Source organism: Leuciscus leuciscus (genome assembly GCF_965113295.1).
Source record: "Leuciscus leuciscus genome assembly, chromosome: 25".
Taxonomy (NCBI): Eukaryota; Metazoa; Chordata; class Actinopteri; order Cypriniformes; family Leuciscidae; genus Leuciscus; species Leuciscus leuciscus.
In genome coordinates, this window is record NC_138724.1 from 9759684 (window position 1) to 9783056 (window position 23373).

General features: G+C 43.3%; 1 protein-coding gene across 1 annotated transcript in view; it reads right to left on the minus strand.

Annotated features, from left to right (window-relative positions):
* spire2 (spire-type actin nucleation factor 2) overlaps positions 1-23333 on the minus strand; it is a 62200-nt gene extending 38867 nt beyond the window's left edge. Inside the window, exon 1 of the mRNA XM_082160446.1 lies at positions 21186-23333. Within this exon, the coding sequence (XP_082016572.1) occupies positions 21186-21465 (280 nt within the window). The 5' untranslated portion in view covers positions 21466-23333. The remainder of the gene's footprint in view (positions 1-21185) is intronic.
* Between the last annotated feature and the right edge of the window lie 40 nt (positions 23334-23373).

Below are 23373 nucleotides of genomic sequence, written 5' to 3' on the forward strand. Positions count from 1 at the left end.
AAATAGAAAAATATTCACCAGAACAGCAGGAGGTGGCAAAAAAGGATGATGGAAAAATTAACAATTAAGATTTATTTACTTTATACTCATCCAGTGTGTACCCTTATGAAAAAGAAGTTTATTCAAGTGTGATATTAGTATAGGCCTACTTCTTTTAAACTAAAAATAAGAAAGTATACGTTCAGTCTACTTTGGATGTACTTCTGAGAGATATACTTAAAATTGCACTTAAGAATACTTGACTTATACTGACAGAAAAGTATATTTGGCCTATACCTACATGTACACAATCTTTTGATCAAGATACTTAAAAGTATAATTAAGTATTCTAAGTATACTTGGCTTGTAGTTGTGTTTAATCTTTAGATATATAAATAGTAAACTACAGGGCTCTGTGGAATACTTGATTCTGATTGGTCAATTCGCGCCATCCAGTGGTATGTTATTCCCCAATAACAACTAACTAACACAGCCAGTGTTGCCAACTTGGCAATTTTGTTGCTAGATTTAGCAACTTTTCAGACTACCCTAGCAACTTTTTTTCTTTTTTAAAAAAAAAAGCACCTAGCAACAAATGTAGCTAATTTAAACATTTATTTGGCAAGTTTTAGCAACTTTTGAAAAGTCAGATCAATATTTCATGTCTAATTATTTACTTATATGGCAAGTAGCTGTGTAATAAGCTGGATAATGTGATCCAGTCTGTTATCTCGGAATAAACCCCTTCAGGCTGATGCAAGACCCCGACGCACACCTGTCAGGGTTTATTCTTCGATAACAACCTGCTGGATGTACATTATCCCTTACTTAAAGCTGCAGTCTGTAACTTTAGGTGCTTTAGCGGTTAATAAACAGAATTGCATGCGTCTTGCGGAAGAACATTATAGCCTGAGCTAATGCAGTGGTGGCGACCCGAACCATTCTAAAATAGAGTGAATATAAACACTTATTATACGTGTACCTTAGTCATTGAGGATAAGACAAAAAACATAGTTTGGAAAATGGATTCATTATGTACTTATTATATACATTTTGTAAATTCTGAAAACAAAAGTTACGGACTGCTACTTTAAAGGGGTAGGAAACCCCAGGAAACATAAGATAATAAAATAATCCAGTTCATGACCCATTTAAAGAAAAATTACAAGTATGCTTGTTATTACAAGCATACTTGTAATTTTGTATTTAAACTAAAAAAGTATTTTGACTGGTAAACTATCAATATACCTAAGTTCACTTAAAGTATAGTTGCAGTACAAACGCAAAACTTAGTTGTAAACTAGTTGTGTACTCAAAGTTTACTACTGTTACTCTTAAAGTATACTTAAAAGTATACTTTTATACACTAAAAAGTGGGCCAATTTAGTCCCAAATGGTCCTGAAACAGTACACTTACAAGTATACTTCTAGTACATTGATATTGTCAGGGTTCTGTCACTTCTGTCTAGTTCAATTCTTGGTTTTGTGACAGAGCTCTGACACTCCTGGTGTCTGAGTGCGTGGTTACGAGCGTGCTTGAGCCGTGCACTCACTTGTCTACGTGCCTTGTTCCATGTGCGGGGCATGGTGTTTGGATCCCGGCACGTCGGTCTAGTTTGGTTTCGGTTCTGTGTCGGGATATAGACATCCATGCACCGCGTGTTTGTTTTCTGTTGTGAGCGCACGGGATGAGCTTTTGCGTTCGCTCGGGCTGTACGCTCTTCCGTCTGCGTGTGTTGTTGTGTCCTGTGTAGCATGCGGTTCGTGTTTACATCGGCCATGTGCTTTCATGTCATGTTTTGTATTGTGCTGTGTAGCACACAGCTTGTTTTTTACTAGCTGTGTGCTTTCATGTTGTCATGTTTTGTGTGAACACGTGGCTTATTAGTGTTCTCATTGGCTGCGTGTTCATGTCTCATTTTGTGTGAGCACATGGCTTGTGAATTTTTTGCTGGCCATGTGATTGTGTTTTGTCATGTTTGGTGTGAGCACATGGCTTGTCATGTGTTTCCTTGTGCGATGTGCTCTCCTGTCGATTGTCTAACCACGCCAACCTTGTTACCTGATTATTGGTTAATTTGGTCCTCCTGTCCTCCCTCATTACCAGCCTTGTTTGCTCCCTATTTATTCTCCTGTGCTGATTTGTTGCCATTTGTACGTGGTATGGTTAACCTTGTGTGTTCTTAGTCTAGTCTCGTCTAGTCTAGTCTAGTCTAGTCTTCCCCTCTGGGTTTGTTTTGTTTTATTTTTTGGTTAATAAAAGCCTTTTTCTTCTGCGTTTGAGTCCTTGCCTCATCTCCTCAACCCCAGACCGTGACAGATATTAGTATACTTACTACATAAAGTATACTTAAAAATATACTTGAAGTATACTTTTTTTTCCATAAGGGTATTACTCAGCTGTCACTGAATCAGGGCTCAACAATGAGAATGGCCTGCTGACTCGGGACAGTTTGAGAAAGTTGTAGGCCACTTGACAGAATCATCACTTGCCATTTTGGGCCAGTGTTGCATTTACATTACATTCACATTTAATCATTTAGCAGACACTTTTATCCAAAGTGACTTACAAAATCAAATCAACAATAGGTCAAATGTCCAATTTCTGACTAGGAAACGCATATTTCCAATAATTCCAATAGCATGTGAAGGCAGGATTATAACAGAGAAGGATCATGTTTTTACTTTTGCAATAGCATCCTGTATGTTCTTATTCTCGTTTTAATCTGCATCTCTACAATCCCTAAATTCACTAGCTGCTAGGACTGGCAGAAGCAGAACTGGTTACGCTGGATGGACCTGGTAACTTAACTTCTGTCCACCTGCTGAAGGAGATGACTGTTGGATGAGCTTTACCAGTGGATATTTTTGATCCAAGTGCTTCTACTGAACTCCCTTACTTTGTGTGGGGAAGATTTTTAATTGATGATGAGGCAACCTGTGAGTCAGTACGTGTGTTCTCATCTGTCTGTGAATCAGCTGACTGTACATTTTCTCCCATTAAGACTCAGCAATTCAGTGTTGTTGGGTATAGGCATAACGGATGGATACTCTATTCTGTCTGTGATCTCCTCCTCTTAGCAAATGTGACTCAAATACAGAGATAAAGAACCCCAAACATAGTTTTGAAACAAGATTCCAAAAACATGCAAGACAAAAAATAAGTTTTGAAAAAAATTAAGAGGAGAACGCCGCAAAATCTGTTACATCGAACAATGTAGGACAAACACAGGGAGAACACAGGGGAGCTCATAAAAGTTGGCATTAATCTTCTTTCTATAGCACATTCACACATAAAAATATATTTTGCACAGTGCTGACATTTTTTTATCTACAACCAGGTTTCACAACCAATAGGGCAGGGGTATTCAATTAAAGTTCCAAGAGGTCCGGTCTCTATTTCCTTCCCAGCGGAGGTATGGATAATACTTTTTTTGGAACAGATATACATTTCCATCGAGGCAGCCGTAGTACTTTGTAAAATAAAAAATCCTAAACACTCAAAATAGGCCTAGAAAGCCAAAACTGTGATGTCTAAGAATTTTCACCAATATTTACCAAAAAAAAAGTAAATATGTAAATATGAATATAAAAAGGTTACATCATATGTTTTAACAGGCTATTATTATTATTTTACATTTAGACACCTACGTGTATGGCACATAGAAGGCCTTGGGACTGAGAAACATACTGGAGGTTTATCTCTAAGAAAAGTATGGACCATTTTTATATTTGGCATCACAAACCTGGTTTAGTTGAATGGTCAGAGTCATCTGTATGACAGATAAAAATAATTGTATTTGCTGCATTCTCGTTTTCTGCAGTATTTTCAGAAAAAGTACCTATTTTGCTACTCACCGTGTTTCTGCTACTGTTGTTAAAATAACTTTTAACTTGTTTTCACAGATAGGGATTAGTTTAAACCAGGATTAAGCCTTAGTTCAATTAAGGCATTTAAGTAGCTTTTATAAAACGTACCTTATAGAAAAAAAATCTTACTGCATCTTGAGACAAAACAATGGCATTGACATATTTTAAGATATCTTAGTACAAGTTGCTTTCAGTTAAAACAGCTCAAACATGCATTTTAGTCTGGGACTAAGCCTCATCTGTGAAACTGTGAAATGTGGTGGTTTATGTCTTTAGCGGGAGAGAGAAGCAAGATGCTCAAAGCGGAAAGGACCTGAATGAAGTGCGTTCAGCTCTAGATTAAAATAGTAGAGGATGGAGCGTCTAATGATTATTACTAGGGAACCCACATTCTTCCCCGAAGGAGTTATGTGGAGATATACATATGGACTAACCCGAAGGTTGTACTACATATGAATACTGGGTAACTTAGCCCAAGGGAAACACGCAGGCTTCCGTTTAGAAGCAGCCGTGGAAGAAATACACATATGGGATCCCTGCAGGTTCACACATATGGGACCCAGCCCATACCCAGCTCTCAAGGATAAAGGCCTGACACCGGACGCTCCACCACGTCCGGGCCGAGGGTGTTGGAGGACTCAAAAGGTTTTTCACTCTGGAGCAATAAGGGTGCACAGAAGGGTGCAGTAGGCCGACAGAGTCGGGCCTCTCAGTGCTTCTACCCGTTTAGGGTGAGAACACGGGAGGAGACCGGCTCTACACGTAGGCTATAATATCTAGCGAACGTGTTAGGTGTCGCCCAGCCCGCAGCTCTACAGATATCTGTTAGCGAGGAGCCACGTGCCAGCGCCCAGGAGGAGGCAGCCTGAGCAGGCAGGGCACGCCTTGTGCTTGGTAAGCCAAGGCGATGGCATCCACTATCCAGTGGGCCATCCTCTGCTTGGAGACAGCCTTTACCTTCTGCTGACCTCCATAACAGATAAAGAGCTGGTCTGAGGTCCTGAGACTTTGAGTTCTGTCCACGTACAGACGCAGAGCATGAATGGGACAGAGCAAAGCCAGGGCTGGGTCTGCCTCCTCCAGGGGCAGTGCTTGCAGGTTCACCAACTGTTCCCTGAAGGGAGTGGTAGGAATCTTGGGCACATGGCCAGGCTGGGGTCTCAGTACAACATGGTTGTCACCCGGATTGAACTCTAGGCACAATTTGTCGACTGAAAATGCCTGCAGGTCCCCTACCCTCTTGACAGAGGCAAGAGCAACCAGCAGCAAAGTTTTCATGGAGAGAAGCTTTAAATCTGCTGATTGCAAAGGCTCAAAGGGAGCATCCTGGAGTGCTCGAAGCACCAGGGAAAGGTCCCAAGAGGGTATGGAAGGGGGTCGAGGAGGATTTAACCGACTCGCCTCCCTAAGGAACCTGACGACTAGGTCGTGCTTTCCTACTGTTTTGCCATCTATGTGGTTGTGATATGCTGAAATAGCGGCAGCATTTTCCTTTTGAGGGTGGAGGGAGACTGCCTTCGCTTCAACCCTTGCTGCAAGAAGGAAAGCACGGACCCTATCGAACATCTTCGGGGGTCCTCTCGGCGAGAACACCACTCGACGAACAGGTTCCACTTCAAGTCGTCACATGTCTCTGTGGCGAGGGGGGCGTGGTTCAGCGAGGTCTGCGACAGGAGAGAGAGCGGGGAGAGAAGCAGCGGTAAGTGGGTTAAGTACGAAATGATTTACACCTGTGTCTCGTTACAGTAATTGGCGTGGGGAGACTGCATTTAAGGAGAGGTCTCACAGCCATCGAGTGAGAGAGGGCTGAGGACTCGTGGGAACCAGGCAGAGGACTGAGACATCTGTGGACTGAGATTACAGAGCTGTTGGATCCTGTAAAGTTGTGTTGAGTTTTGTGAGCGCATGTGGCGCGATTGTTATGTACGAATTGAGTTATTAAATACCCACGAGTCTCAGCCAGCCGACCCCGGTCTCCTTCCTTCTCACATACACAAACAAAGGGATTTTTATTACACTGGTGCCGAAACCCGGGAAGGAAGGAGAACGCCGCCGCCGAAATGCAAGCTCCGCCAGGAACATCGGGAACGCCATTTGCGGACATCATCGCATCGCTCGCGGGTCTACATCAAGAGAACCATCAAGCCCTGCTGGACTTGAGGGCCGATCAGGAGAAACGGTTCCACGTCATGATGCAAGCCCAGCAGGAGGACCGCGAGCTGTTCCGGAGCTGGCTGGACCGGGAGGGTCGGACGGAGCCGGCTTCCCCCGGCGCCGCGGCCACCGCAGCAGCTCACATGCCTCTGAACAAGATGGGACCGGCTGATGATCCCGAGGCCTTTATGGACCTGTTTGAGCGGACGGCCGAGGCATGTGAGTGGCCACAGGACAGCTGGCCGGTGCGCCTGATTCCACTACTGTCGGGGGAAGCCCAGAAGGCTGCTCAACAACTGCCCGTCCAGAACCTCCTGGTGTACGCCGATCTACGACGAGCTATTCTCCAAAGGGTCGGCCTCAACCCTGAACAACATCGACAGCGCTTCCGTTCACTGGAACTGGCGGAAGCGGGCCGACCCTTTGTACTGGCGCAGCAGCTCCGGGACTCGTGCCGCAAATGGCTGTTGGCCGGAGGAAGCGACGCCAAGGACATTATCAACAAGGTGGTACTGGAGCAGTTCATTTCCCGTCTGCCGAGGAGGACTGCCCAGTGGGTCCAGTGCCACCGACCGGCGTCGCTGGATCTGGCCATCCAACTGGCGGAGGACCAGATGGCGGCGTGCTCCGGGGTCGGCGAACCCCTGCCATCTATCTCTCTCTCTCTCTCTCCCCCTGTTCCTCTCTCTACCCCTCCCCCTAAACCTGTTCCTTTCCCCAGGACCCGTATCAGTGGCCCGCCACGGGCCTACCCGCGATGGAGGGCTGGAGCCGAGGTTCCAGCCGGGCCGCGAGGCCCTGTCAGGGGGCCGGGGTCCCAGGAGGGATTCGATGGCGCTGCTGCACTCTCCCCACGCCAATCACTGGACCCACTTTCTGCCACTAGGGCTGCGGGAAAACCTGGGCCGGTCTGTTGGCGTTGCGGGGATCCGGGCCATTTCGTGGATAGGTGCCCGGTCATGGAGGTAGGGACGATGGTCCGGATCCCGGACGTCCCGCAGACCGCCCCTGATCAAGCCGGGTTATACCAGATACCTGTGAGTATTAAGGGGGGTACCTATCAGGCATTGGTGGATTCGGGTTGTAACCAGACCTCTATCCATCAAAGCCTGATACAATCTGGGGCATTGGATACGGGCCGCATGGTTAAGGTGAGGTGTGTGCACGGGGATATAGTGGAATACCCGTTAAGAGCCATCACTATTAAATTTAGGGGACACAATCATTGTGTGGAGGTGGCAGTTAGTCCGCGCCTCCGACATCCGTTAATTTTGGGGACAAATTGGCCAGCTTTCGAACAATTATTGGGGTGCTTGACAACGGATGTCTCTGGGAAAAAGAGAGGGCGGGGAAGGGGAGCTAGCACTCAGGTGGGAGAGGCTGTACCTGGACCTAGCGGGTCTGTTTCAGAGGATGCGAGCGGCGTGGTGAGGTTAAACCTCTCCAACCACGATGACTTTCCCCTGGAACAGTCGCAAGATGAGACGCTCAAACATGCGTTTGAACAGGTCCGTTCCATCGATGGGCAGCCCCTCCAACCTGATCGCGCGCTCTCCTATCCTTATTTTGCCATAATTAAGGACCGGTTGTATCGAGTGACCCAAGACACTCAGACAAAGGAAGATACAACCCAATTGTTAGTACCACGGAGCCGTCGGGAAATGCTTTTCCAGACGGCGCATTGTAATCCGATGGCTGGGCATTTAGGGATGACTTCCACACTAAATCGTCTAATGACCCGATTCTTTTGGCCGGGCATTCACGAGAACGTGCGCAGATGGTGCGCGTCGTGTCGTGAATGTCAGTTGGTGAACCCACCGGCCGCCCCAAAAGCGCCTTTGCGCCCTTTACCTCTTATGCAGGTCCCTTTCGAGAGAATTGGTATGGACCTCATCGGGCCATTAGAACGAACCGCACGGGGACATCGCTTTGCGTTGGTCATAGTGGACTACGCAACGCGATATCCCGAAGCAGTGGCGCTCCGCACCATTTCCGCTAAAAGTGTGGCGGACGCACTGTTTCGTTTAATCTCCCGCGTGGGAATCCCGAAAGAGATTCTCACGGATCAGGGCACCGCGTTTATGTCTCGCACGTTAAGCGAATTGTACGAATTATTGGGCATTAAATCGGTACGAACCAGTGTCTATCACCCACAAACGGACGGGCTGGTCGAACGGTTTAATCGCACGTTGAAGACAATGATTCGTAAATTCGTACAGGAGGACGCGGAAAATTGGGACAGATGGCTAGAACCCCTCTTATTTGCTGTGCGCGAGGTCCCGCAAGCCTCCACGGGGTTTTCCCCATTCGAGCTTCTTTACGGACGTCAGCCTCGTGGGGTTTTAGACGTCCTGAAAGAAACTTGGGAGGACGGACGCTCGGATAGCAAAAATGAAATTCAGTATGTCGTGGACCTGAGAGCAAAGCTCCATACACTGGGGCGGCTCTCTATGGAGAATTTGCTCCAGGCTCAGGACAGGCAAAGCCGGCTATATAACAGGGGAACTAAGCTTAGAGAATTTACACAGGGAGATAAAGTGCTCGTGTTACTACCAACTTCCAGCTCTAAGTTATTAGCTAAGTGGCAAGGACCCTTTGAGGTCACACAGCGAATAGGCGATCTCAATTATGAAGTAATACGAACGGACAGAGGCGATTCACGACAGATCTATCACCTCAATCTCCTTAAAAAGTGGAGTGAGGAGGAGTCAGTGTTGCTTGCAACGGCAGTGAGTGGGGAGGAAGATCTCGGGCCAGAGGCGATCGTCAAAGGGAAATCTCTCGCCCTGGCCCCCGGAGGAGATCACCTCTCGCCCTCGCAGCTCGCTGACATTGCAAAGATACAATCTGAGTTTGCAGATGTGTTTTCGCCCCTGCCCGGTCGTACTAATCTGATTCAGCACCACATTGAGACGGAGCCGGGCGTGGTAGTTCGCGGCCGGCCATACAGGTTGCCTGAACACAAAAAAAAAGTGGTTCAGACCGAATTAGAGGCAATGCTGGAGTTGGGGGTAATCGAGGAGTCTTACAGTGACTGGGCGAGCCCGATAGTCTTAGTTCCTAAGACGGACGGCTCGGTGCGGTTCTGTGTAGACTATCGCAGGGTGAACGCAGTGTCGAAATTCGACGCATATCCAATGCCGCGGATTGACGAGTTGCTTGATCGGTTAGGCTCGGCTCGTTTTTACTCGACATTGGACTTAACGAAAGGATATTGGCAGATCCCCTTATCTCCCATGTCCAAAGAAAAGACGGCTTTCACCACGCCGTTTGGATTACACCAATTTGTGACACTTCCTTTCGGGCTGTTCGGGGCACCGGCCACGTTTCAGCGCCTTATGGATAAGGTTCTGCGGCCCCACACTGCATATGCCGCTGCTTACTTGGATGATATTATCATCTACAGTAATGATTGGCAGCGGCATATGGAGCATGTGAGGGCCGTTCTTGGGGCGCTGAGACGGGCGGGGCTGAAGGCCAACCCGAAGAAGTGTGCAGTTGGGCGGTTGGAAGTGAGGTATCTGGGTTTCCACTTAGGTCATGGGCAGGTGCGTCCTCAAATTGATAAGACTGCAGCAATTGCAACCTGTCCGAGACCTAAGACCAAAAAGGAGGTGAGGCAGTTCCTGGGGCTGGCGGGATATTATAGAAGGTTTATTCCTGGTTATTCGGACCTCACCAGCCCGCTGACTGACCTCACTAAAAAGGAAGTGCCAGATACGGTCCAGTGGACGGAGCAGTGCCAACAGGTTTTTACCAAGGTTAAGGCTGCTCTGTGTGGCGGGCCGCTCTTGCACTCCCCTAACTTTTCTCTCCCTTTTTTGTTGCAGACTGACGCGTCGGACAGGGGGCTGGGTGCTGTACTGTCCCAGGAGGTGGAGGGGGAGGATCGCCCGGTGCTGTACATTAGTCGTAAGCTCTCGAAGAGAGAGACTAAGTACAGCACCATCGAGAAAGAATGCTTGGCCATCAGGTGAGCGGTTCTCACCCTTCGCTACTACCTCCTGGGACGGGAGTTCACCCTCTCTTCGGACCACGCTCCCCTGCAGTGGCTCCACCGCATGAAGGATACCAACGCGCGGATCACCCGTTGGTATCTCGCTTTACAGCCTTTTAAGTTCAAGGTGATCCACAGGCCGGGTGTACAGATGGCTGTGGCCGACTTCCTCTCCAGGAGGAGGGGGAGGGAGGCTGCAGGCCGGATGGCTCCCCGGCCTGAGTCGGGCGGTGGGGGTATGTGGCGAGGGGGGCGTGGTTCAGCGAGGTCTGCGACAGGAGAGAGAGCGGGGAGAGAAGCAGCGGTAAGTGGGTTAAGTACGAAATGATTTACACCTGTGTCTCGTTACAGTAATTGGCGTGGGGAGACTGCATTTAACCCCCTGAGGTCTACGGTATCGCCGGCGATACCAGCTCGCTTTTTTTTTGTCAATGTAAAAGAAACTCATAAATACTCTGTTGACTTTGATTTTCCATAGGAGTTTCATACATCAATCGATTCTGTTAAATGTGTATTATTTTTGTGTATACTCACAATAAAAACAAAGTGTTGTGCTTTTTGCCAAATAAAGAAAAATAAACACGAAGCGAGTTCTGCCTTCTCTCTGCCAGTGAAGTCCATTCTGAAACGCGTCCGAAAATTAACAATAACTGAGCGAATACTCAGTCAAACAGGCATACAGACACACAGGCATGAAGCTTGAATTTTCTTCTTTTAAATGAAGTAATTTATATAAAAAAACAAATATTCTAATCTTGTGAAATCTGTATTAAAAGAGAGCGATTCCAGTCGAGCTCATCTCATCTCATTACGTTATAATCGGCCCCGCCCACGGAGAGCGTGCGCTATTCAAACGCAAATGACTGAGACGATCCCATACAAACTGTGAACGCCCCCATATCAGCTCGAGAAAACACATCAAGTTTATTCAGATAAGTGTAGTTGTCTACACTGTCTCGCAGCGCTGTGAGGAATAATAATAATGGAAAACTTACCTCAGAAGTGCTGGTATTTCGAGGAGCAACGGATGGAATAATGTAGTAAGTTTTTTTTTTCATTCTCAAGTAAATCGCGTTTCTGTGTGAATGAATGAACGCAGAGATGCGCTGTTTACCACAACTCGCAAAAAGACGGTTTAAATTTGAATTGCGTTTCTGTGTGTGAATAAATGATCTGCTTTTAGCAAACTATTTAGCTATACTGAGTAAAATCGATTGAAATATGTTGAAATAAAATGTATTTGTATAAGCAACGTATTAAACTGCAAATTAACATTTATATTCCTTATAATAAAAACGAAAGACCTATGTTACAGACATATGAAAGACAACATTTCGTTGATTAGTTTTGGATAGATTACACATTTTTACTGTAAAATATCTGCCACCTCAAATAAGCTTTTGTTTGCCAATTTTTGCTAATATGTTAAATATAGTATGTTTTGTCAATGTAGGCTATATTCGAAGTTTGAAATATGTATGATAAAATGTATACTTTAGTTTTTACAAAGAAAGATTACACTTCAATTGTTGTTGTAATTGTAACCTTTTTAACAAAAAAATATATATAGTTACAAGGTAGATGTAAACAAATTTTAAAAGGTAAATATAAGCATTTTCTTTAAATAATTTTTATTGTGTTTTATTATTGACAAATTTGGGGAGAGGATACATATTCCAAAACTGAAAATACAGTATGAGAATTAACTGCACAATTAATAGACATGTTTTCCTTGGATATTATACAATTTGCAAGCAAAATTTGTGAAAAAAAAAAAATTTGACATGCTTCCAACTGTGAACCAATTTGGTAGAATATATATATATATATATATATATATATATACTGTATATATATTGCTCTTGCATTCTTTCTTGTGGCTATAGGTGACACACCTGAATGAATGGCTCATTAAGTATGCGGGCCCCATTGTCTCCTGAGGTGTGAACCACTACATATGCATGATGCTGTTGAATGGTTGACGCCCCTTGCGCATATTGCCTTTACAAACAAAAAGTGTTTTACAAGATTTAAATCAATGTATTGTGTTATGTGAATGATAAGGGCAGGATGATTTTCACATCATTTTGAAGAAAAAATTCTAGGCAAAGACATCAATTAGTCAAAAGTCTTATTGACACGTATTTAGTATGTGTTTTGTGGCCTTATTTCAGAAACTTTAGTTTTTAGTTTTTTCAATAACCATGCATAAACATTATTCTCTCAAAAATACAAACATGTACATGCATGTTGCTCACATATTATGGTAGCCCTGTTTGTGCTAAATAGAGTGTAATTATACCTTTGCCATTAATATGTTTATAAGCAACTGAAAAAAGCACAAATGTCAGGGCATGTCAGAACATCTCAAGGACCCCAAAAACCCCTCAGACCTCAGAGGGTTAAGGAGAGGTCTCACAGCCATCGAGTGAGAGAGGGCTGAGGACTCGTGGGAACCAGGCAGAGGACTGAGACATCTGTGGACTGAGATTACAGAGCTGTTGGATCCTGTAAAGTTGTGTTGAGTTTTGTGAGCGCATGTGGCGCGATTGTTATGTACGAATTGAGTTATTAAATACCCACGAGTCTCAGCCAGCCGACCCCGGTCTCCTTCCTTCTCACATACACAAACAAAGGGATTTTTATTACAGTCTCGTAGACGGCGCCCACGCAGAAGTGATGGTTTTAAGTACCTCTGGGGGTAAGTCACTTAGAACCTCCGCGTCCCCCACGGGTGCCCCGTGTCTGTGTCAGAAGGTCCTTCCTCATAGGAATGGGCCAGGGAGGGACTGTCACGAGGAGCATGAGTTCTGGGAACCAAGTCCGGGTGGACCAATAGGGAGCCACCAGAAGCCCTGCTTTAAGCGGCTCAGAGCAAGACGTACTGCTAGCAACTCGAGGCAGTTGATGTGCCAAAGCAGTTGGGGGCCCCTCCACACCCCTGACACTGCATGCCCGTTGTACGTGGCACCTCAGCCGGTGGCAGAGGCATCTGTAAATACCACAGCATGCCTGGACACCTGTTCCAAGGGCACACCTGCCCGCAGGAACCCCTCTGACCATGGGCTGAAGGTCTGGCGGCATGCCAGTGTGATTGTCACCGGGGAGAGCCGTAAAGCCACGTCCCCTTCTCGGGACTCAGCTGTGAAACCAGTGCTGAAGCGGTCTCATATGGAGTAGCCCGAGCGGTGTTACCGCTGCTGCCGCTGCTATATGCCCCAGGAGCCTCTGAAAAAATTCAGTGAGACTGCCGTCCTGCCTTTGAACGTATTCAAGCAGTTCAGCACCGACTGAGCACTCCTCTCTGAGGTCTGTGCGACCAAATACAACTCAATACAGAGAAAAGAGATCCTCTGCACGGGGGAGAGTTTGCTCTTTTCCCAGTTGACCTGAAGACCCAACTGGCTGAGGTGCCTGAGCATGAGGTCCCTGTGTTCGCATAACTGATCTCGAGAGTGTGCTAGTATGAGACAGTCGTCGAGATAGTTGAGGATGCAAACGCCCTGTTCTCTCATGGGAACATGGGCCCTCTTGGGCCCCCTCCGTGACTTGAGACAGGGACAGCTCGAAGGGCAGGACCATGTATTGATATGCTTGACCCTCGAACGCAAAGCGCAGAAACGGCCTGTGTCGAGGAAGAATCGAGACATGACGCGTCCTTCAGGTCAATCACTACAAACCAATCTCGGGGACGGATGCATTCGAAAATGCCTTTCTGCGTGAGCATTTTGAACGGTAGCTTGTGGAGACCCCGATTCAAAACTCGCAGGTCCAAGATCCATCGTGACCCACCGCTTTTCTTGGGTACAATGAAGTAGGGACTGTACTACCCTGATCTCATATCGGCTGGAGGGACCGGCTCTATCGCGTCCTTCGCCAGTAGGACTGCGATCTCCGCTTGCAAGACATGGGCATCGGCTGCTCTCAGTGTAGTGGAGTGGATGGCCCGAAATATGGGGGGACGCCGAGCGAACTGAATCGCATAGCCGAGCCTGAAGGTCCAAATGATCCAGCGAGACGGACTGGGAAACGCTAACCAGGCTCACAGAGGCCCTCACAAGCGGGACCGTAGGCGTACCCGCAGTGGGGCAGCGAGGGGCGTGGCTCGGGAGGCTCTCTCTGGGAGGCGGCTCGTAGCGGGGTCTGAGTGTGCTGTGCAACACTTACCTGGTTCCACGGGGCATGCCAAGTTCTTGGATGCGTTCTCGAACTGCACGCTGCTGCACGCTGGCGATAGTAGAGGTGGATGAGAGTGGTGAGTATTCTCTCCTCCCACTGCTCTAGGAAGAAACTGCTCTTTTATTGAAAATTTGGGTACCACTGGTTTTAAGGCCAGCGGCGGAACACAAATAAAAGGGAACGAAAGATTTTCCACCCGGCCCTCTTCTGGGGGAGGGAGCGGTGCGGTCACCATCTCCTGGAGAGCAGTCCCATCCATCTCCTGCCTGCGACTGGCTCCTCAGCGCCGCTTAGTTGGAGGCTGCTGCTGCGGCCCAGGGGAGGGAGGGCAGACGCTGGAGGACGCCCCCGGCGACAAGCAGACTGAGGGGCCACAGGCGATGGGGTGGAGGCAGCAGCTGACTGTCGCGGCACGATGTGTTAAGTCGCCTCAGTCTACTTTTGTACAGCCGAGAACTGCTGGGCAAAGTTCTCGACCACGTCACTGAAGAGGCCGGTCTGGAACACGGGGGAGTTAAGGAACCTGACTTTGTCGGTCTCCCTCATGTCAGCCAGACACAGCCAGAGATGGCGTTCCTGGACCACCATAGTGGACATCACACGACCCTCTGACCGCACGGTTACCTTCGTCGCACGAAGCGTGAGGTCCATTGCGGCACAAAGTTCTTGGAGAACTTGTGGACCATGACCACCCTCATGCAGGTTCTTCAGTGCCTTGGCCTGATGGACCTGCAACAACGCCATGGCGTGTATGGCAGAGGCGGCTTCCCCACAGGCCTTGTAAGCCTTGCTGGTTAAGTCCGACGAGTGCTTACAGGCCCGGGAAGGGAGACACGGCTCTCCGCGCCAAGTGAATAAAAATATCTATATGACAGTATCACAGTTCTTCCCTGTGGTATTGAAAATCGTTACATTTCAAACTATCGTATCGTAAGTAGTATCGTGAGAACACTAGTGTAGGGTGCCACAAATTTTTTAAATTTTTCAAGGGTGCCGTGACTGAAAAAAGGTTGGGAAACACTGTATTACATGTTCAGTCTATAGGCACTTTGTGTTTCTTTACAAAGTGACATTGCCAACTACTGGCGTTGCAGAAGAATACAGCATTTTTAATCGTTTTCAAGGATCCGTGTAAATGGGGATCATTTTGAAGTGCAAAAGGAAAAACTTTTCAGTTTTTGGAACATCGATGTCATGTAAACGTACCCTTAGAAACGTTAAAATGGCGCAATTATGTCCCTAGGTCCGGATGGAACCAAGCTGGGGTCCGGAAACAGAAACGTGTACTGGTCAAAATGTTTAAATATTTTTTTCACCATGGCAGTCTTTGAAATCTTGGGGGGGGGGAAACCAATTATATACAAATTAAATGTTCCTATTTTTATGTTGACACTGACTGCTTACTATATAATAAAAGAATATCAGTTTTGTCTGAATGTTTTCTTTTTTTTTTGTCTAAGCCTTTTAGATATAGATATCAACAGTAGGTATAAGTCAATACTTTAGTACACAGAAAAAAATATGCACATTTGTAAATATTGCATTTATCTTTGCTAAATTTACATTTGCATGTCCATTTTTACATATTTCTTACATGTAAAGTCATAAATAGAAAAGACACTTTATTTAGGCAAGCTCCATAAATGTATATATGCTTCCAAACTTCATTGGTTGATTGGTAAAATTGTGATTCCTATTTCATTAGTATGGAACGTAGTATTTGCCAATTTAGCTGACATCACAAACATTCAATGATGTCATAGATATCTATGGGATATAACATGTACAGTATGTGTGACATATTTAGTCTCAACTCATCAGCTTTGATCAGCAAGCCATGTTCATTTAATTATTGTGCAAATTATAGAAAATGTTACTTTTGCAGAGAGATCTGGGCCCAGTTGTTCAAAAGTGATCTGATCAGATTTCAGCTATTGGATTGGATCAGATCTTGAAAATGGGTTGTTCAAGAAGAATGGGTTGGATTCATGGGTTGTTGCGAAAAAAAAAAAGATTCTGAAATCAGATTAGATCATAAAACGATCATTTTAGTAAAGTTTTAGTAAGATTGGGATCCCTTCGATCCAAAAAACAGGATTATTCTGATCTCAGCAGAAGGGTGGATTTAAGGAACAAAAATGTAATAAAATGTTAAAATTGGTTAAAAAATACAACATTTTTTATTTTGTCTTTATTAGTTTAACCGTTAAAGTAATAAAGTAGAGGTATGCATTAGGCTGTATATTAAGCCTTTCAGTGGAGTAAATAAATATTTTCTGGTGCCATGAAATAATGCCCCAAACAGCTGCCAATATCAAACAAAAATAATACATTTAATTTAAAGTTTTTTTAATCCCTAAATATGAACTACATTGGCACAATCATCAGAGATGAACCAGTCAAAAGCAGTTTCTAACTATTGCATTCCTTATTGCATGTATATTTGTTTGTTTTTGTTGTGGGTCACATGAGGGGCTACGGAGCCCCTAAAGGGACATGGTGAAGGGGGAAAAAATATGAGATGGAACGAAAATATATTTGAGTGCTTTTGCGTTGTCTTGCCAATGATTTTTGTTCAAAAACTTTGCATTCACTCTCAAAACTTTTGAGTTCTTAACAAGTGATTTTTTTGCGGAATGCAAAACTTTTGCAAGAGAGCTCAAAAGCACTGAAATATATATTTTTTCTCCCGTCTCATATTTTTCCATCAACATGTTTTGTGCCTCTATATGGGTCTGATGTTTAAAGGAACACTCCACCGTTTTTTTAAATAGGGCTTATTCACCTTCTTTCCCACATTTAGATAGGTGGGCAAATGCATTTTTGTCTCAGTGCATGCATTGTTTTAGTTTGACAGGGTCGGCGTGAGCTTAGCTTAGCATAATGAATGGAATCCTTTGTTGCCAGTTAGCATGTCCTGAATAAAAGTGATATAAAAAATTTAAAAAACCTTACCTAATTACTTCTTGTGGCCTGCGTATTCACAACAAGTACAAATAGTGATGCAGATTAACACTAGGCGATTTCCTAGGCAGATATTGACTTATATATTAAGGACTATATTAGGGGGAAGCACAGTTGAAGCACTGCTACTTGGGCGTGATCTGCGCCCAAGTAGCAGTGCTTCGCCTGTGCTTCCCCCTAATATAGTCCCAAGTCAAAATCTGCATAGGAAATCGCCTAGTGTTAATCTGCATCGCTATTTGTACTCGTTGTGAATACGCAGGCCACAAGAAGTAATAAGGTGGGTTTTTTTATTTTTTTATATCACTTTTACTCAGGACATGCTAGCTGGCAACAAAGGATTCCATTCATTATGCTAAGCTAAGCTAGCGCCAACCCTGTCAAACTAAAACAATGCATGCACTGAGACAAAAATGCATTTGCCCACCTATCTAAATGTAGAAAAGAAGGTGAATAAGCCCTATTTCAAAAAACGGTGGAGTGTTCCTTTAAAGGAAATTGAAAATGGATATTTTCTTTCTCTTCAAAATAAAACACTAAAGTGACCCCACACTAATCTACCTGTTGTTCTTTTCATAGTTAGTAGCCTACGATTGTGAAATGTAAACCCATTTGCAGCACTGGAAATCTGAAAAAGTGTTAATGTGGATCTAATCTTATCCTATTTTGCTTTGGGGAAAAAACAGTTATGGATTACCTGATCCTGCATAGCAAACCATGGGATTTCCAAATCAAGATAATTCTGATCCAGATAAAACTTTTTGAACAACTGGGCCCTGAACCCAGGTTTCTCATTCCAGGGTCTCACATTCTAAGCGATTGAGAATTTTTTGTGTGTGGTATTATTTCTTATATCTATGTCATTTACCTTAAACAATCCGTGCTAAATACTACTAAAATATAGTGTAAAAGACAAATGTTAGCGCATACTTTATCAGTCAAGTTGTGGCTGTGAATACATGAACTCATAACAAGTGTAGGATGAGAGTCAACCCTACAAACAAACACAGCAGCGTCCCCTGGTGCTAGATTTTGTCAGTCCAACAACACTCCTGATGCAGAAGTATTTTAGAGTAAAACATTAGCTAAGTTTTAACGCTGTTTACAACATGCTGTATCGCAATCAAATAAAAACTAAAAACATTGTTTAAAAGACAAAGCCTTTAGCAAAACAACACGAGGCACCCACTTCATAATTAATAAACACAGAGCAAGTCATAATGCAGAAGAATGCTTCAGGAATCAATAAGATAAACAAAAAATGTACTGGATGGGGATTAAAATAACCAAATACGGATGCATTTAAGTGCTGTCTTAGTGTTGTATTCATACCAAATCCATAACTTTATTATATTATTTTGATGTGAAAAAATAAACATTTTAAATGCAGTTTTAGTAGCCTAATTGCTGATGCAATACATTCGGAATATACATGTAAAATAGAATAATATAAATATTCAAGGGTGAAAAAGAAACTCTTCAACCTGCATTATTCTTGAGCCTGTTGAAGGACACCTTGAGTTCTTAGAAAGTTTGGTAACACTTTACAATGAGGTTCATGGCTGTCGCTAGTGGGGTGAAAGGTGGTGACAATTATAGGCCTGGGCAGTGGGGGCCCCACAAAATCCAGCAGTTATAATATATAGGCCCCTGTTGTATGAATAATTCTAATATTTATATTAGTTGTATGCCTGAGATTTAAATGAAGCCACAAAAACATGCAATTTGGTTAAATATTTACCTCCCTAAAAATGGTTTAGTTTGATCTAAAGTATTTATTAATTATTCAGTCAGTTACAAACATCAGATGGACCCAATACAATTGTAAGTCCCACCCCAGCTCGTGAACAGAGCAATCAGTGCCTGAAGTTAAAGCTGCAGTCAGTAGTTTTTCCTCTTTGTCGCCATCTCTGTTCGAAATCTGCTAGGGAATTATCAACTTTACGTGGGTTGTGCCTCGGCACGGCACAGCGCGGATGAATCCAATGTTTTGAGGAGAATGTGTGGCTGTCAATCACGCGCCAGTGTGGATACTGGCATTCGCAATCACAGATTCTACTTTTTGGAAGAATGACCAACATAAGAATTTTCACCGGAAAATGTCATCTGAACAAGTAACATCCACTAGTTCTGACCAACTAAGGGAAAAAAAAGCATTGCAGTAAATCGCGCTGATTAAATCTAACGATCGCTTATCATATCACGTTAAACTGTGCAAATTATACTTTGTTCTTAAATTGTTCATGTTAACAACATCAGCATTGCGTGACTACATTTAATGCCCTTCCGATATTTATCCTTGTATCCGCATGGGCCCGGATGCAGTCTCTTTTTTTCTGTAGCCACTCCAAAGTCTTTTGCATTTTACACCGGGTTGTAACTGGTGATTGTCGTTTGAACCTTTCTGGATCCGCCATCAAATTGATAAGTTTATATCAAGTGCTGTGAGAAAAGGCTATAAATCTCCACCACCAACATCCTCACACGCATAGCTTACTAGCCGAGACTCTTCTTTATGTGGACAGATGTGACGTAATGACGCAAAGACATGCTCGAATTTCCTGCGGAAATCCACCAGTACCACTGGGATTAAAAACATTATTACAAGTTTACTGTTTTGAATTGAGTTAAGGCAAGCAGATAGTTTTGAACACTGGCTGGTTATGTACCTTAAATAAATTATTATGGATAATTTTAAACCCAAGAAAGATAAGGACTGCAGCTTTAACGATGAACTTGGTGGAAGAGCAGGAGACTAACTGACTGAAAAATGTTGGGGAAAAGAAAACATAAATCAGGGTACCAGAAACGCCATGAAAAGAAGGAGAGGGAGGCCAGGAGAGTTGTTGTATCCCAGTCGATCAAGACGTTCTTAAAGACAGGTTGTATTGTTATTTCGCTGGGAATAAGAAACTACCGTCTACTGTCACTTTTCATTATCGGTGCACACCACAATTGACCGAATGATTACGTGGTCAAAATCCTGTCTTTTTACACTATTGTAAATAGAGTTGAAAAATTGACACGAGTCACGACGCATTGCATTATGCACCTGACCTCCCGGCTGATGATGTATTTATCATCAGAAAACACGAATACAACACACTGCACTTGAATGAATAAATGTACTAGCTTTATGTAATAATATTACCAGTTCCATATTATCTTTATTAAAAAATAAGACAATAAATGATTTTATTTTTCAAATTTGACTGCATTCTTGTCAATTTCTAAATGTTTACTTTTTGATTTATGAATTATAACAGACTGATGGGGGAAAAAACATTATTTTGCTGTTACTTTTTTAAAATTGGTTTTATTATTATTTAACAATTTCTTGCTTTTTTTGTTTTTATTAGTTGTAATTTTTATATAAACATTTAACTTTAAAATAAATTTAACTTTTAAATTTAATATTTTAAAATAATATTTTAAATTCAGATGTTTTTTCAGCATCTTCTGTTAAATGTGGGCCTCCATGCTCATCTATTGTACAGTATATGATATTGGTGGAGGGTGGTGGGGGCCCACATCAATATTTTATCAGGGGGCCACGAATCCTTTAGCTATGGCCCTGATAAGGTTCATTAGTTAACATTAGTTAGGTAGGATATTAACAAACATGAACTAAAAATGAGTAGGCCTATACAATTGTTAGTAGCCTACTATTTATTAGGCCTAATCTTTGTTAATGTTAGTTATTAAAAATCCAGCTGTTCAATGTTTGTTCATGTTAGTTCACAGTGCATTAACTAATGTTAACAAATACAGCCATTGATTTTAATAACGTATTAGTAAATGTTGAAATTAATATTAACTAAGATTAATAAATGCTGAAGAAGTATTGTTCATTCTTAGTTCATGTTAACTAGGTTAACTAATGAGCCTTATAATCAAGTGTTACCGAAAGTTTGAATAAATGAATGTTCAAACTTTGAAGAGAGATATTGAGGAGATTCCCCCTTCCATATGTAAAGCGCTTTAAGTACCCAGAAAACGAGTAACGAATTATTATTTGTTATTATTAATGTCAAGAGCTCACCGCTGCTCTCCAGGAGTGCCGTGACGGTCCCGTCCCCGTGCAGGATGATGGAAGCCGGATCTCGGATGAGGACGCGTCGCGCAGGCGCTCTCTGCTCTCCCAGCTCTCCCAGCTCTCTGCAGCACTGGAAACACACTGCCCAAGCCTGCTCCTCATTGATGGGCTGCTCGTAAGACTTCAACACCTCCTCCAGAGACAGTTCCCTGATCTCTCCTCTATCCGTGGGAGCACATACCCTTGAGTCTCCGTCCTTCCCGCTTCTGTTCGCTGATCTGGCCATGACGAGGACGGTTTTTAGCCTACAGTTTCCTCAGGATCCTCTTAAATCTGTGTGAGAACAGAATGATGATTCTGCGGTTCATTGGTGAAGCGTCAGTCAGTGATGAGGAGACGAGCGGAGGCGGAAGGACATCTCTCGGAATGCGCAATTGCAGCAAAACATAGAACATAAGCGTGAAAAAAAAAAGAAAAAGAAAAACTTCTTAACAGTATATTGCCTTCATGTGTGTTGTTGTGTGATGCATCTTTCGCATCGGTCAAGTTTCCTGCATCATGTCTGGATGGGTGTCGTTTTCTGCATCCCTCTGCAAAGTGTTTCTGAGCTCCACCCACATTTGGACCAATGAAGCAGATCAGCTCAACTTGCAGAGGAACTAGTTAAGATACATAAATAACCGACGGTGATCTCGAATCAGTTTTTGTTTTTAAATGGGGAAAAAATAACGGTTTTTGAGTTTAATAAGAATCTAAAAATTAAAGTCAAAACAAAACAAAAAACAAAGTGTGCTGTTGTGACAACTAAAAGGATGGTTTGTAACTCATGATATGTTCCTGGATCAACATTCCTCTCTGAAAACACAATCCTCCTAGCCCTGCCTCTAACTTCTCCTTAAAATCAGAGGGAATGATGGGTAAAGGGTAAACTTGACAGAACTGTAAACTTGACCTCAAATCTGATTGGTTGATAGGAACATGTTGTACTTGGTGAAATCACGTGCACCAATAGAAAACATGGATGATTTAAATACATGAATTTATTGTGGTTATTTAAATTAATTTGTTTCTCATGTAATTCCCCTTCACCACCCATCCATCCAAATTTCATCATTTTAAAAGGTAAATGAATGGGAAATATGTTATTTCAAAACATCAAATATATAACAAATAACAAACATGGGCTAACAACTCAATTAAACCAGACGTTAAATGTGATCTTATTTCCTTAAGTTAAATCCAAAGTAAATCATCATTTTAAAACAGCAACTTTTACTGTCACCTCAGAAGGGCAATGTTGGGTCAGATATGATAATCATTTCACTGTAGCACTTTTCTTATTTCTTATAAAAATTAAAGTTTCCCTTATGACTAAAAACCTTTAGTGTTTGGATATACAGTTTATGAACTGTATTTTGTCTCTTATAGGGAGAGATAATCTTTAACCTGTGCCAGACCAAAGATCATATAATAATTTGTCTAATAAGTGCACCCTGCCAATGAACTTTTTTATAGCTTCAGCATTTAGGCAATCAATCAATAAAATGATAAGTGAATAAGAATAGTATAGAAGCCTCAAACTTAAACTTGACATTAACTGTATACCTCAAATTTGACAGGAATTTTGTTCCATGATTAGCAAGGATGTGAATCCAGGAACATGTTCTGCTTGGTGAAATCACGTTCACTGGTTTTTATGCGTCACATCTTTATACTTGCTTGAGCTGGTTTAAAGCGTCTCACTCAACAGCAGGGTTTATGTTGCCCATGCAGGAGTAAAGATCGACTCGAGCCCGTTTTTTAAGTTACGGCAACCAGATTTCTGCTAGAAACATTTGTTCAGGATCACTGGCAATAGGAATCTGGCATAATGTGATAATGTAAGAGTTTACATGTTAATATAGTCCTTGAATAGAAGCGAAGGTAAACGGAACAAGAATGCAAACAGCATTAGAGGGGGTCAAAATCAAAAGTAGGTGTCAGTATATTGTATCTTTAGCATCTCATCCTTGTGACGGCACCAGATCTGCCAGATCTAAAATGCGTACCAGTGCTGGAAATTAGAAAAGTAATCCAATGTAATCAGTTATATTACTCTAATAAAGTAATTGAGAAAGTTATACTACTATTACATTTTAAACAGGGTAACTTGTAATCTGTAACCTATTACATTTCCAAAGAAACCTTCCCAATA